The 16824-nt window shown below is 45.3% G+C and overlaps 1 protein-coding gene across 1 annotated transcript; it reads right to left on the bottom strand.

Moving 5' to 3' along the window:
• Positions 1–1065: 1065 nt before the first annotated feature.
• On the bottom strand, positions 1066–10434 carry LOC129694368 (zinc-binding protein A33-like). The gene is made up of 6 exons (XM_055631070.1): positions 10024–10434; positions 9837–9932; positions 8995–9228; positions 7002–7024; positions 6786–6904; positions 1066–1835 (listed from the first exon to the last, which is right to left on the bottom strand). The coding sequence occupies exons 1-6, from the start codon at positions 10432–10434 to the stop codon at positions 1066–1068; spliced, it is 1653 nt and encodes a 550-aa protein (XP_055487045.1).
• Positions 10435–16824: the final 6390 nt, after the last annotated feature.

The raw sequence follows: 16824 nt of genomic DNA, 5'->3' as shown, positions 1-16824 counted from the left end.
TGTCTGCTGCCCAGGTTGTATGTAAAACTGTACGTAGGTAAGTACACAACTTGTTGGAGAGAAAGGCCGAATAGTGGGCGTGAGGGTGCATAAAGACACTTTAGATTGTTTGGTTTAGAGATAAACCGCGCAAACTGTTGCTTCGGCGCATCGAGTCCGCGCCGACCAGCGATCCCCGCACACTAACGCTATCCTACACACACTAGGGACAGTTTACAATTATACGAACACAATTAACCAATAAACCTGTACTTCTTTGGAGTGTGGGAGGAAATTGAAGATATCGGTGAAAAACCACGTGGTCACGGCGAGAAAATACAAACTCCTTGCCAACTGTACACTTCTCTCACTTCAGGGAATTTCCGATGTTATTCCGCCCTCCTATCTCCACCTACGGTCACGGTGGCACAGCAGTAGAGTTGCTGCCTTCCAGCAAAATGCAGCGCCAGAGACCCGGGTTCGGTCTCACCAGGGCGCTGTACATCTGCAGTAGGACATCCTTGCTGCTTGACCTCCTCGGGCGGCCACGGTGGAGAGTTGCTGCCTTACAGCGAATGCAGCGCCGAATACCCAATCCCGACTACGGGTGCTGTCTGTACGTTCTGTTTGTACGTTCTCCCCGTGATCTGTGTGGGGTTTTCTCCGAGATCTTCGGTTTCCTCCCACACTCCAAAGACGTACAGGTTTGTAGGTTAATTGACTTGATAAAAAATAAAAAATGTAAACAATTGTCCAAGTTGGCAATATGCAGAGTACTGCCCTGCCGACTACAAAATTCAGAAGGTTCAGAAACTCGCCTTTATGCCGCTGTTGAAGTCCGCACCAACTGCGCTTGTGTCGCGTTGTGACTCGGGTTGAGTTTAGGACCCGGGGGAGCCTGGAGCTGAGGACCCTCCGCCCGCGGCAGCTGCTGAACCCGCGAGAAGGGAGATAGTTTCAATCTTTATATTTTCACAAAAGTATTTCTGTTCCATTGCCGGACGCGGTTATCATATTGAAATGAACGGATCAACTGCTCTGATTTCAGTTGCTGTTTATTTCACTCTTTCCACATTTACATTTGATTTACACATCCGGAGAGGAACCAGAGCTGATTCTCATCCAGCTTCCATCCTGAGTCCAGATGTAAGGGTAACATTTCTCTGTGAATTCATTCCCAGTGAAGGTGTGGACATGGGACTTGGTGTCTGCGTCATAAAATGAAACTGTCCCGGACTCGTAACTGAGATAAACTCCCACCCTCTCGGGGATGGGACAGGCGGTGAGAGGGGATGGAGGGGAGGTTAACGCTTCAAACCTGTGACCCCCCCACCGCCCGATGCTCCAGACTCCAGTCTCCGGGGTCAGTGTGCACCGTCCCTTCCTCTCCACAGACTCTGCGGCGACTCCCAGCCTCCAGCGCCAACTCCCCGCCAGGTCCACCTCCCAGTAATGTCTTCCCGATGTGAATCCCTCCGATCCCAGCACACTCGGACTGTTTGTAAAACTCTTCTCGGTGACAGGGAAACGCCTCCCGTTCCGCCTCTCTTTCACCCCCATCCGATCTTCAGACACCTCGAGCTTCGGATTCAATGTTTCCACATCCAGGATGACGGAGACTGGGGGGAGAAGCAGAGAATCAGAGAGTCCCCGGGGGTGGTAGCCGCTCGGGCTCAGGCACAGGTGAGCGGACAACTGAAACCTTGCCCGGGGTATCACCCCAACCACATCGGACACCTTTCCCGGAGTCTTTATCCAAGAATGGAGAGGGGAATTTCGTGAGATGGGGAGGATGGACGGGGAGGACGAGTGTGGAGGACTGCGAGATTGCGGTGGGGATGGAGAAATGAAGCTGGCTATTCAGATATGGAGGCAGATTGATATAGAGGTGAGTGGTAGTTTGAGGTTATTAAAGAGGAGGTAGAGGTGTGGGGTGGAGTCGCCATGATTATAGTGAATGGGGGAGACATGAGAGGCCAGATGACCTGCCCCTGTTTCTTTGAATGAGAGAGAAGGAGGGGTGACTTGGACCATGGAAGGAAGCACAGGTTGAATGTTCAGGTGTTATACAGAATGAGTGGAGACTTGTGGTTGTAGGGTCGCTGAGAGGGGATTCACGGGTAGATTTGATGGGTGTGTACAACCAAGAACACTCTGATCTCATTGTGAACCAATATATGGACTTCACTGAGGGACTTAATGTTCCACATATGAGGCTGGTCCAGAAAGTGAAGGCTGGTGGGATTCAAGGCAAGCTGGTGAAATGGATCCACAATTGGCTTGGTGGTTGGAGGTAGGAGGTAGCGGTAGAAGGATGAGTTTTTTCTGCATGGAGGTCTGTGACTGGTGGAGTGCAGCAGAGATCGGTGCTGCAACAGGGATCTCAAATCAAGAGTGCAGATTCATCTTCAGAGCAAGGAATTTGAAAGTGGAGCTGAGCAGTAAGTTTTCTTTACACTGAGAATTGTTGATATCTGGAACATGCTACAGTGGTGAGGTCTAATCATTATATTTGAGGCACTTATCTAGGCAGGGCTGCCAACTCTCATGCTTTGAGCGTGAGACTCACGCCCTCAAGCAAACTCTCACACCCTCACACTCATCAGAAATCTCTCAGTGGTGAGAAATGTTGTGATCAACGAAAAATTCAAAACTCGGATAAACTGCATGGTCTGCGAGTGTTGGAGAGCAGGGCTGAGGGAGGGATAGGAGCAGAACCAGCGGCCGGAACAGATGCGGGGAGCTGGGATGGACGAGTGGTTGCCGGGGCCGGCGTGTTGCTCGCTGCAGCTCTGGCCATGGAGCACTCTGGCCAGTGCGAGTGTCCCGGGCCGTCGGTGGCGTCGGAAGCGTCACGCCGCTGCCGCTGCCGCAAGAGTCTCTGTGCCGAAGGGACAGACTCTCAAAGGGAGGTGGAAAGAGAGAGAGGGGAAAGAGACAGGGAGACAGTGGGGGGAGAGAGATGGGGGTGAGAGGGGAGAGACAGAGGGGGCGTGAATGGAGAGAGAGAAGAGGGAGAGAGGAGGGGGGAGAGAGAGGGGAGAGAGGTATGGGAGAGAGAGGGGGAAGAGTGAGGCGGGAGAGGGGGGAAGTGAGAGTGAGAGGGGGGACGGGTGAGAGAGGGGGTGCGAGGAGAGACAGAGGAGAGAGGAGAGAGGAGAGAGAGAGAGAGAGAAAGAGAGAGGGGAGAGGGAGAGAGAGGAGAGAGAGAGAGAGGGGAGAGAGAGAGAGAGGGAGGGAGGGCTGAGATGACAGAGCGGAAGAGAGTGGGGGGAGAGAGAGAGGGGGGTTGCGAGGAGAGAGAGCGGAAGAGAGTGGGGGGGAGAGAGAGAGTCTCTGTGTCGAATTTGCCCAGGTGACCGGCATGGATCAGGCTGCAGCTCGGTGCATCCTGGAGGTCAACCAGTGGCTGCTGGAAGTAAGTACCAAGCACTGGGTAGAAATGGTGGAAGATAGTGGACTTCAAATGGGGGTGGTTGGAGAAAGCATCCTGCTTGCCTGCTAGATTTTCACTTATTATAACTGCAAGAAAAATGTTCCCGATGTTCAGAACCAGGGGTCACAGTTTAAGAATAAAGGGGGGGGGCAGTTAGGACTGAGATGAGGACAAACATTCTTCACGTAGAGAGTTCTGAATCAAGGGATATGTTGAAAAAACAGGAAAGAGGTGCTTATTTTATATGAATAGCCATGATCATATTGAATGGCAGTGCTGGCTCGAAGGGCCAATGGCCTATTCCTGCACCTATTTTCTATGTTTCTATGCTTGAGTATATGGCAATAAAACTCGATTACTTGATTTGGAAGCATTCATGCATGGTGGAGGTATAATGTAGTCATAGAGTGATACAGTGTGAAAACAGGCCCTTCGGTGCAACTTGCCCACACCCGCCAACATGTCCCAGCTACGCCACCTGCTTTTGGTCCATAGCTCCAAACCTGTCCTATCCATGTATCAGTCTCACTATTTCTTAAATGTTGGGATGGTCCCTGCCTCAACTACCTCCTCTGGCAGCTTGTTCCATACACCCACCACCCTTTGTGTGGATAAAGTTACCCCTTAATAAGTTACCTCTTAAAAATACTTCATACAAAAAACATTGAAATCATACTTCTACAGTGAACTAAAACATGATTTTAATACATCAAATTTCAAAAAGTTCCTACCCCGGGAGGGGGGACACCCTTCTTCCACACCCTCTCCCCACTCGGATGCTCCACTCCCTCACCGGGTATCCCCAAGTCCAGTGATCAATGATCACACAGCCTCCCCCCTTTCAAAAACGCTCCAATCCAATTTAAAGCATATATATTGCATTGGTGTAAGTTATAAGTCGCTACAGTATGCACCATATTGCACAATTTCATGCTGAAAAATGCAAATGTTCCGTACCAATGGGAGGGGGCACCCTCCCCCCCATTGGTAAATATATTTCTCAATGCTCACAGTGGGTGCCCAATCAGGATTGTTGACATCATTCCATGCTGCAGGCTTGTCTGTTATTAGATGATAAATAAATAAGTAGTTTGGGTGAATGTGCAGGCTTTAAACAAGAAACATTGAGAAATATATTTTGGCAAATAATAAAATGTCCTGATTGTGTCCAATTAACAGCTGACAATTATCCCATTCCTTAGCTTGCATCTGAGTAAAATTTATTTCAAAACGCATTGATACTTTACGATTATTTAAATGGTAAATGGAGCTTCAGAAGCGTTTTCATTTTGCATGTTAAAACCCACCTGAGAACCATGGGCGATTTTGCAATTTTACTAATGGATTTTTCACTTTTAAAACTTTTCATATAACAAATGAATAAAGAAAAAAAGTCTATAATGACTTACTTTTGATGAAATGCAGCGAGCAAACGCGATAATTCCCGATATTTTCTATCTTTATATCTCCACGGCAAATGTCCGCTGACCACTTCCGCTGTTTTTGCACCTTCAGCTCCCTCTTGAATTTACCTTAGTTTTTATCTTTCTTCTGGACTGTAAAGTTAGGTAGCTGTGCCTCACGGTCACCCCGACTGGCACAGTAATTTACAGCTCAAAAACTGGCCGTTTTCGCGGTTTTTAACGGGTGTGAAAGTGCGTGTTTTCAGCATCACTAACATGTACCGGAAGTGACGATTGTACTCCAGTTAAATTTTGCGATCGCGTGGGTGAGGATCTACGCTCCAGTGACCTTTCGTGAAATCACCCTATACACCGAACTCTCAAGTACACAAGCCTAGTCTACCCAACCTCACCCTGCACAACAAAATCATTGTCCCAGGAACAAGTATTGTTAATCTTTGCTGCAATTCCTCAGTGTCAAGTCTGTCAATTTATCGGTACACAGGAGCATAGGAACACAAGAAAACAGGAGCAGGATTAGGATCCGCTCCTCAGGCTTGCCCCTCCATTCAATGCGATCATGGCTGATATAAGCTGGCACCAATTACTCTCCTGAGTGATTTTCCCCATAATCTTAACATTTAGATCTATCAAATATTTATTTATCGCCAAGTTGCAGATATCCAAAAAATCAGCTTTTCAACATCATCTTGGGCACAATATTCCAAATCCATCTGGGAAGAGGTACAGGAGCATCAGCTGCAAAACCAGCAGGATGCTCCTCAGCTTCTTCCCACAGGCTATAAGACTGTTAAATGAACTTTCCCCCCTGCCAAGTATCGCGCACAAACACCCCGCTGCCAGTCGGAACGGCTGTTGAATGTTATTGAATGTTATTAGAGGGTTAAATTGTTCATGACATGTATTTTAACTTTAATTGCTATTTATTTTGTAACGAAAACTGAATGGACACTGGTCGAGAAACGTTTTTTTTGTTTCCTCTGAGTATGCGAATACTCAGGAAATGACAATAAAGATTTACAATTACAATTACAATTAAATATTCACTGCCCTCTGGGAGATGCAACTTCTACACACTGCATGGGAGGCCGCTCTGGAAGGTTGGATCTCATGGAAAGCGGGGTGAACTAGCCGATGGAATACAACATTTACCTGAAGGTCGCAGACAGAGGATGTTGGTAGAGGGTCGTATTTCAGACTGGAGACAGAGTCCACTGTTGTTCCTTATTTATATACACATTTGTGTGTGTATGTAGGTTGCACGGTTAGTCAGTTTGCAGATGGAACTAAAATTGGTGACATTGTGGAGAGTGAAGAAGGTTATCTGAGAGTAAATGGGATCCCTGTGAACTGGGCCAATGGGCTCAGGAACGGCAGGTGGGATTTATTCATGTGAAGGTGAGGTGATGCACTTTGCTGAGATAAACCAGGGCAGGACATACACAGTAAACGGGGAACTTTATAGAACTGAGAGATCTCGGGCTGCAGGTACACAGTGCCATGGAAGATGCAACAGTGACAGGCAGTGTGGTGAAGATTGTGTTTGTCACTCATGCTTTCATAGGTCAGGATATTAAATAATTTGACACAATAAGGTTGTTAGCAAATTAGAGAGGGTGCAAAAGGATTTACGATAATTTCATCAGGTCTGAAGGGCTGGGTTATAAGGAGACGTTGGACAGGCAGGGCCATTTGTCTTTGGAGCCCTGCAAGGGTGTTTTTATAGATGTATATAAGATCTATATAAAGTGCACAGATAGGGTGAATAGCCCCAGTATTTCACCCAAAGCAGGAGTGTATGAATGTCTGACTCTGTGATGCTTCCCAGCTGATGGGTTTAGTGGTGGATCCAATTTCCCTTCAGTCCAAAAGACCATTAATGTGTGCATTTTGGTATTGGTTAAATATATCAGAAACAAGAATAATGGAAAAGGTACAAGCTTTACCTTGCTTGAAGTCATCAGATGTTTCTTTGAATGTCGTGTTGAACGAAACAGGGCAATGAAATTTTTCAATCGGCAAGGCTTCATCTACCATCGCCAGTGGTTTGGCTTCATCACTAACCCTGCAAATATTGAACAGCTGGTTATACACTGAGCATTAGAAATGTTTTGAGCTGTTCCACAAAAACGTACACTGTTTCCGTCAAGGCAATGTCCTACCTTCGCTTGCGACCAGTTTCCTCCTGAAAGAAATAAAACACAAATCTCAATTGACTGAGATGGACGGTCCTCATCCCGACAGCGGGAATTTCACCAAATTTCTACAACCCTCTGATAATTCCCATTTCCCAACTCTTATCACCACTGTCATGCAGAGAGAAAGCGGATATTGTCGCAGAGATGTAGAACGATGGGGGAAAGCACAAGGAATGTTCATGAGAATGACGCCATAACTGAGAGGATGGAACTTAATGAAAAGACTGGGCAGGTCGTGGGATTTCATCTGGAGAAGATGTCAGGAATGATGAGAGGGAATTTAATATTATCGGTGGATTTAAATGTGTGGGGATGAAATAATATCTCAAATCGAAGGGGAGACCAATAAATAAAGTTGAAATGTAACGTGGTCTTCAATAAATACCTAAAGGAATGCAGTCATGAGAACATGGACCTCACTTGCATTGGAGGGACTGAAGCCAACAGCAGAGATAAATTTAAATGCAAGCGGTGATAATTGCTCGGTTCTAAGCTTCCCCCCAGTCTAGTTTCAGTAAAAACACTGAATCAAGCACTTGATAATCAACTAAATTTTATTCTAGCAAAAGCACGCCACAGATCACAGACTGTACCTATCCCACCGTGGGTTTGATCCCTGCGTCTATCTGTTCAAGCCCTCTAGGCCTCGCACAGACAGAGGCACTCCACAAGGGTACACGGTCCTGAATGCTCTTCCAGAAGATCGGCCCCGAGCCTTGTAACCAGGGACTTTTATATGCCCCGAGAACCCGAGGGGCCTAACCACACGAGGGCGGTCTCTTAATCACCCAATTACAGATATTGATTAACCCCATACATAACAGGCATTTCCCTAACCCAATGATACAACAATTCAATACATTGTATCCACAACCGATTTCAAGATGAAGTCAACTTGGAAAAATTTACCCTGATGAACAGAACTCTCAGACAAGGCTCAACACCCCATCCAATCAACACTTAGCAGAGTCAGACTCTGCAACATTATTTACAAGCTATTTACAAGGTATATGTCTGGTTTGCAGCCATCCAATCCATTCTATGCATTTAGTACCAGATTGACAGGATTTGCAAGGCTTCCCATTCTTTGCTTGCAAATTGTATCTAAGTTCCAGACTTCCTGGCATCTCTCGCAGCCTGTCCCAGAGAGCAATTCCAATTTGACCAAATCTCCCAGCAAACCCTGAAACTTAAACCCCGTGTTGACATCCTGGCTGGTCCAATTTAGCCAGGATTAACAGTGGGGTGAACACATTAGGGCTCATGGAATTTGGGGTATTGTTACCGGGTGTGGAGAATAGAGAGGAGGGATGATGAGTGGAGCAGAAATCTTGACTGGATAGGATGGGCCAAATGGCCTGTCTATGGTGTAGAATGAGATGTCATTCTATGGTGGAACAAGGTGGACAAAACAAACCGAACAAATTCTCTCAAGGTGACCACCCACTGCTGATGGGAAGAGGATATAGATGATCAATCTGATGTGCGCCACATTCTAGATTTCAATGTTAATCCCCACATTGTGGCCATGGCTGATCTAGCCCAGGACTGAACTCCTCTTTGCCTCATTCCCGTCAATTACAATTCCCCATTTTAAAAAAAATGTATCCTCCTCTGGTTTAAAATTAACATGTAAAAGTCTCACAGTCTCTTGTTTGGAGAATCCCAGATATTCACTGCCCTCTGTCCATTCGTGGTCCTTGGGATCAGATATAGGATCACCTGTCATTATTCAAAACTCCACATAATATAAACACCTCTCTACATTCTGGCCAGACAGGCCTGAGATCCCATAGATTCAGCGGGAGGCCAATTAGTTTCTGAACAACAACAGCTGGAACAGGGGGAACATTTACTCGGTTCCGAATTACTGGTAAATGCAGCAGTTATTTCTGAAATGTCACCCACCATTTTGTGACTGCACTTTCATTCACCAAACTGTAGTGTAACCCCTCACCTTCAGAAACACCACACTGTTATTTTGATCCATCTGTTGCTGCAACTTTAAGAGTTTCTCCTGAATGGATTTTAAATTCTCTTGAATATTTCCAAGATTTGTCTCCATTGTATTTAGAATCTTCCTCTCTTCCTCCCGGATATCTGCCAGTGCGCCCTGCTCTTCCTCAATGAGAATCTGGTGCAGTTCAGCATAGTGGGATGTGATCCTGGACTGAAGGTCATGTGATTGTTCCTGTGAAATAAAAGGTGAAGAACAATATATAATGTCACTGATTATGTTTCCTCACGACTTTAACGGTGACGCTTGGCCTGTACATGTTTTATTTGCTTTGGCAATTCAATAGCTTGAATAAGGTAGACAAAAATGCTGGAGGAACTCAGCGGGCGAGGCAGCGTCTATTGTGAGAAGGAATAGGCGACGTTTCGGCTCGAGACCGTTCTTCAGACTTCAGATGTATTTAGATAGTTTGTCTAAACACTTCTGACATGTCTGACATTACAACCCATCAATCCTCTACCCCCAATACAATTCCCTGCTGTCTATTCCTTTTAACATACCCATTAATTCCCATTGATCCATCCACCACCCACTTTCCCAGGGATTATAACAGTCTCCGATTGACCATTGAACCAGCATGTATTGGGGACGTGGAAGGAATCCGACACGATCACAGGGAGAAGGCGTGAATCATACGGGCAGCACCCGAGGTCAGGATCGAACCCGCTCACCAGAACTAGGCGACAGCAGCACTACTTGTGTCACTGCGCTGCCCTATTATTACACGCATCACAGGGATCAAATCTACACAAGATCAGGAAATTGAAACTTAAAAGCCTCACCAGAACTCCAGAAATCTTCTGTTTCTGTTGCTGTTCCATTTGCTGGATCTCTGATTTCTCTTTTGTGAGAGACTGGATGGAAGATTTCACCTGATCCTGGGATTGTGTTTGGGGTTCAGAGAATAAAAGTGTCAGACAATAAAGATGGAATTAAACAATTATGTGATCAAACATCGATTTGCTTTACCTTGTAGATTTCTGCAGCTTCTGCTATCATCGTGAAGCTGTGAGACTTGTGTTCCCGCCCACCTGCACAAACCACACAGATCAGCTTCTTGTCCGTTTCACAAAACAGCTTCAGTTCTTCCTGATGTTCCTCGCACTGAAGTTTACTTTCCTTCTCTGTCTGATTCAGGCTCAGTGTTCGAGCTTTCTCAGACAGTCTCGCCAAGGCCCGACTCACCCTGAGGGTGCGGTCTGTAAACTGCTCTCTACATTCCGGGCAGGAGTTTCTCTCCTCCCTGTCCCAACTCTGTGTGATACAGGAGCGGCAGAAGTTGTGCCCACACTCCAATGACACCGGATCGGTGAAGAAATCCAGGCAGATGGGACAAACTACCTCCTCCGTTAAACTCTCGACCTGATCTTTCGAAGCCATTTCAATCCTTCACTTCCTGGTTCAAAACGCATTCCCATTCGCTGAACTGCTGACACTGTGCACACTGCCATCTCGGGGATTTGGCTGCAAGTGTGAAGATGCAGAAACATGGAACTGCAGATGCTGCTTCACAACAAAAAGGCACAAAGTGCTGGATTAACTCAGCGGGTCAAGTAACACCTCTGGAGAACATGGACAGGTGATGTTTCGGGTCTGGACTCTTCTTCAGACTGATTGCGGGGGCGGTGGATGGGAGATGGAAGAACGATGGAAGGAATGGGGCAGGACAAAGCCTGGCTGGCAATAGGTTGACACCATTGAGGGGGCAGAGGGGGTTAGGTGAATGCACATTATTTTACCCGTAGTAGTGGAATCGAGAACTAGAGGACACAGGCTTGTGGTGAGAGGTGCATGATTTAATTGGAACCTGAAGAACAATATTTTCACACAGAAGGTCGTGGGGAAATGGAAGAAGCTGCCAGAGGAGGTAAGGGAGGCTGGATAACAACCTGTCGACGGGCTTTAGGACCCGGGGGAGCCCGGAGCTGTGGAACAATCAATGAAAGGGGCGGGGCACAGCTGAGGAGAGGCCGAGCTCAGCCCCGTCAATCACAGCCCTGATCAGATTCAAGATTCATGATTCAAGATTATTTAATGACCACACAGTCAAGCTGGTGGAATTCATGTTCAGTACAGGATTTTACACAATAAGCTGATTCCAGTCATGCAGACGTACAGTTTGTGGTACAGAAGAACACAGTAAGCAGAACATAACATAATATAAAACACTGACAACATACAGTATACAGTACATGCACGGGGTGGCTTTGTGATGTTATCATAGAGTGTTCAGAGTTTGAATTGCATATGGGTAGGCACTGTTTTTAAATTGTGATGTTTTGGCGGGCCGTGCAGGCTCGAAGGGCCGAATGGCCTACTCCTGCACCTAATTTCTATGGAATTTCTATGTGAGCTGTAGCGCCTCCCTGAGGGCAGCAGGTGGAAGATGTGGTGAGCTGGGTGGGAGGGATCAGAAATGATTTTTTTCACCCTTGACACGGACCGCTTGAGATTGAGTGATTCTATTGATGGGAGGGGGGTGCTGATGATTTTGGATGCTTTGTTGACAATGCGCTGTAGTTTATTACGGGAGTGAGTGCTGCTGTACCAAACTGTTATTGATGAAGTGAGCATGCTTTGGATGATGGCTGTGTAAAATCAGATTAGGAGATGTTTCTTCACTCTGAACTTCTTGAGCTGACGGAGAAAGAAGAGTCTTTGGTTGGCTTTTTTATAAATGTGATCTGAGTTGGTTTTCCATTTGAGGTTATTGCTTATGTGAGTGCCAAGAAATTTGAATGAGTCAGTGGTGGATATGGGTTCGCCGGAGATGAGTAGGGGGGTCTTGGGTTGTGCCTTACGTCTGAGGTCCATGATAAGTTCATGGGTTTTTGATGTGTTTAGTAGGAGGTTATTGTCTGTGCACCAAGTGACTGCTTTGTGTGTTTGAGAGCGGTATTCTGTTTCATTGTTGTTAGAGATGAGACCTGAGATCAGAAAGCCGATGTCATTTGAAATCAACTTCAGGAAAATTTCATTCCCTTAAACTAAATACATCCGTGTTTCCTATCGTGAATTGATCATTATATTATGCTGCACAATAACATCACTTCTGCAGCAAACAATGTAATGAAAAGGATCCGAAACGTCACCCATTCCTTCTCTCCAGAGATGCTGCCTATCCCGCTGAGTTCCCCCAGCATTTTCAGTCTGTCTTCAGTTTAAACCAGCATCTGCAGTTCCTTTCTACACACTATAATCGTAAGATTAAACGAGAACTTACCAGTTTGAAGTTTGATCTGTATTTTATGAGGAGTTACGATGAGGGATTACGTGAAGAACCCGTCCAGCACGCATGCGCGGCATACTTCAAAGCAGCGGTGTGGAATCACAGGAAACACAATAATTGAAATAAACATAGTAATAATTGAAATAAACAAGAAAAGGAGGACTAACATACCAGTTGATCTCTATAATTGAGGGTGGGAGCGGAGGGCACGTATTCCCTCATCGTAACTCCTCATAAAATACAGATCAAACTTCAAACTGGTAAGTTCTCGTTTAATCTTACTATTTTACTTCGGAGTCACGTGAGTGACTACGTGAAGATTTTAAAGCTCTGTGACCTCATGCCGTGGAACAGTTCATACTTCACTCGCTGCCGAAGTCATTCGAGGGAGGAAGTATGTTATCGTAATTAACCATGAATCTGTTTGTAAAACAATAATGGTGTTATTAACAATAACAAGTTGGTCCCCTTTTATCGACTTTTTGGAATCATGTGATGCAACGGTACCGTAAATATTACTGATTTCAGGTCAGGTCATGGATAGATTTACATCTCCGAATAAAGATTTGAAAATCTATCTTTTAAGGATCTTTTTCTCCTATTTCTACTTTCCACTTTTTTCTTTTCTTATACACACACTTCAGGTTTTCCTATTTTCTACTATCTATTTTTCCTCTTTTTCTCTTCTCCATTTTTTTTTTTTTTTTTTTTTTTCTACTTGTCTTTCTTATTTCCTTTTCAAAAACATAAAACTAGAGGTTGTACATAAAATGTATAATTACGTTATGACATAGTTGGCACCTAAAATTAGGTCCCACTGTATTGTACTAACTTCTAATAATAAATAAATAAATAAATAAATAAATAAAGACAATAACAAGACCAAAATGCGCCCCCCGGCTTAAATTATATATTTGCAGATTCTAATACTTTTTCTGCAAATGATACAGGTTCTGCCAGCGGCTTGTTATAATAGTTTGGAACGTATATACTCCCTAGACCACCCCGCTGTAGCCAGGATGTGGTCCATAGGCACGTCCATCCTCTTAGTCACCGATGTGGATGCTGCCCTGATTTATACACGTTAGTATTTACTCCAGCAACTCCCGGTACCTGCTTGAGCCACTTGAGATGGTTTGGCTCGTCACCCAACCATGAGGTTTCTTGTGGCTGACCCATAAGGCTTTTTCTCTCCCTCGGGGATTTCTTATAGTGTTGATGTAATTCAATAAGTGGGTCATGACACATAACCGTGGTTCAGGTGGGTATGCCGGGAATTCCATGACTGGACCTGATGTTCCTGGTCTGCTCTGTTTGACCAGCTCCTGAATGGTAAATGTGACACAGTCTGGTGTTATAACCATATTGTCCAATCGTAGTAGATGGAGGGACTGGACTCCTTGTGCTGAGACAAGTGCCATCAGCATGACCATCTTCAGGGTAGGCTGTTCCAGGGTGAGGGACCTGGCTGGTGACCATCCCCTAAGGCACATCAGGACCACACTGACATCCCAGATTTGGGTGTACCTGGGTCTGGGGGATTATGCCTGTCATGAATTTGATCACCAGTGGGTGGTACCCTATGGCCTGTTGTCCTGGCGCCTGAGTTAAGTAGGCTGACAGAGCACTTCTGGCTGTATTGATGGTGCAGTAGCTGAGTCCTTCATTGTGGTGAAGACCTGCCAGGAACTCCAGTACAGGTTTTGTTGTAGTTGAATATGTAGTTCCTGTATTTGAACAGTATCTTCCCACTCCTTGATGTTCGCCAAGTATGTTCCCTAGTGGATATGCGATGGGATGCTGTCATCATGTCGATAGTGCTGTTTGACAATCCAGGCCCAGCAGTGGTCTTCCCAATTCTGCAACCCAGGCCCAGCAGTGGTCTTTTCAAATCTGCAACCCAGTAGTTTAATTTATCGTGGTATGGGTGGCTTATGCCCGAAACTGGGTGAGTTGATAAGTCTGGGCTACTGGGGAAATCATTAGGGTTTTAATGACCATGTCGAGGGCCACTGGGAACCATGACTGTGGGTTTAGTCGGGTATTATCAAAATACCTGAAGGAGAGTCCATCTGTATTTTGCGTAGTACCCAACTGATGAGGCCGTAGTACCTAACTGATGAGGTAGAAAAGGGGAGAACATAGAGATTAGATTCCCCCCCCCCCCAGTTCAGCGGGAATGTATCCATTGCCGCTGCCTCAAAGTTTGGTTACATGCGACATACATCGGTATGTGGTGACTCAATTGGAATACAAGGAAATCGATATCTGGTGTTCCATATTGCTTTGTAATTTCAGCAAATACTTTGGTTTAATATGTCTGTTTACAGTATTTAGCTCACCTGGTAGGTAAGTTGCTTATGGTCAAATATGTTTGACGACATACGGTTACCAGTTGTTAAATAAATTGTCACATGATATCGATTTTATTCCGCCCAAGTGGTTTGGTATATGCCACCACTGTAATGTTGTTAATTTATAAACGAACATGCAACATGGTGCACTACTGAACAATAAGCTTTTACCCATAGAACGTACTCAATATTTCCAACTAGGTTTTATGCCCAGTGTCTGTAGTGATGACGACTCCAGATTAGTCCATTTGCCACCTGTTGTGGGTATGGGTTATTTTGTTTAAACACTAGCACCTTAGCTCTAATGGAAAGGTTCAAGTTAAGTAGCTGGTAATGCCGCTACTAATTCCCAATTACTTTTGCCACTTTGTTAAATGGTTGGTTGATTGTTACCATTAATTGTTACATAGAAACATAGAAACATAGAAATTAGGTGCAGGAGTAGGCCATTCGGCCTTTCGAGCCTGCACCGCCATTCAATATGATCATGGCTGATCATCCAACTCAGTATCCCGTACCTGCCTTCTCTCCATACCCTCTGATCCCCTTAGCCACAAGGGCCACATCTAACTCCCTCTTAAATATAGCCAATGAACTGGCCTCGACTACCCTCTGTGGCAGAGAGTTCCAGAGATTCACCACTGTCTGTGTGAAAAAAAGTTCTTCTCATCTCGGTTTTAAAGGATTTCCCCCTTATCCTTAAGCTGTGACCCCTTGTCCTGGACTTCCCCAACATCGGGAACAATCTTCCTGCATCTAGCCTGTCCAACCCCTTAAGAATTTTGTAAGTTTCTATAAGATCCCCTCTCAATCTCCTAAATTCTAGAGAGTATAAACCAAGTCTATCCAGTCTTTCTTCATAAGACAGTCCTGACATCCCAGGAATCAGTCTGGTGAACCTTCTCTGCACTCCCTCTATGGCAATAATGTCCTTCCTCAGATTTGGAGACCAAAACTGTACGCAATACTCCAGGTGTGGTCTCACCAAGACCCTGTACAACTGCAGTAGAACCTCCCTGCTCCTATACTCAATTCAATGTTGTAGCATGCCATGTCGGTGAGATCCAAACCACATTTAAAGCTTTGGCAAGTAGCTGATAACAATTGCCTCAGCTAGTGAATGATCAGCTGAAAATTACCTGCTGTGCTTTGTCATTTCTAACAAGCATATTTACAAACAGCGTTCAACATAAAGTTGACGATTGACAAGTACACCAGCGCTCCTCACTGCCATGTGCGTGACTCATTCCGCCCGGAATTGCAACAGTAGCTAATGCTTTGCTTCTCCACGGACCAAGGGATTGACTGATGTGTTAATCAATGGTGCTGTCACCATCATCTGCTCCCACACTGGAACCACCAAGGTAGTTGCACGGATGCTTTCCACAAAGTACCTGGCTCAGTGACAGTCGCCATGTGTCCATCTCAGATGCAGCAAGTTGATGTGCTTGTATTATCATGTTTTTTTTTGTGTTTCACATGGATGGGAAATGTTATTAAACCAACTGCTTGGCTGATAAAGTAGACCAATTCTCCAAAACATGGTCTCCTTTCACTGAATTTCTTCAGCAACAGAATGGTTGAACACAAATTTAAAACCGATGCTTGGGATCGGTGAGTGGTGGGGGGGGGGGGGGGGGGGGGGGGGGGGGGGGGGCGGGGGGGGGGGGGGGGGGGGCAATCACAGTGGGGCATCTTTTCTCTTCTCGCACTTCTTTGGTAGTTCAAGGGTCATTTCTCTCTCTTTTGCATCTTTCTTCTTTTTCTTCATTTTATCCTTTTTTTCTTTTTGATTCATGTATCAATTTATAAAATGTTAAAATCCAAGCTATATGAAAATTGTATAACTCTCATGCCGATTGCTTTACTCTTGTACAATTGCTTCTAATAAAATTAAAAAAAAACTAAACAACTGTTCGAGTTGAATGTTAACTGCATGGCCCGCCAAAGCTGCATAAATAGTTGTGAGCTTATCTGAGGGCCTGGCGTGAGCAGGGGGTAAATGTGGATCAAGCCGATAGACAACATTTAGAACCAAGGAACTGCAGGTGCTGGTATATACCAAAGATAGACACAAACTCAGCGAGTCAGGCAGCATCTGTGGATAAAAAGGATGGGTGACGTTTCAGGTTGGGACCCTTCTTCTGACTGACGTATTGGGTTGGTCGGGTCATAGAGACATAGAAA

Source organism: Leucoraja erinacea, chromosome 3 (genome assembly GCF_028641065.1).
Source record: "Leucoraja erinacea ecotype New England chromosome 3, Leri_hhj_1, whole genome shotgun sequence".
Lineage (NCBI taxonomy): Eukaryota > Metazoa > Chordata > Chondrichthyes > Rajiformes > Rajidae > Leucoraja > Leucoraja erinaceus.
Note: the sequence above shows the minus strand (reverse complement) of the source record. Positions and strands in the feature narration are given on the sequence as shown.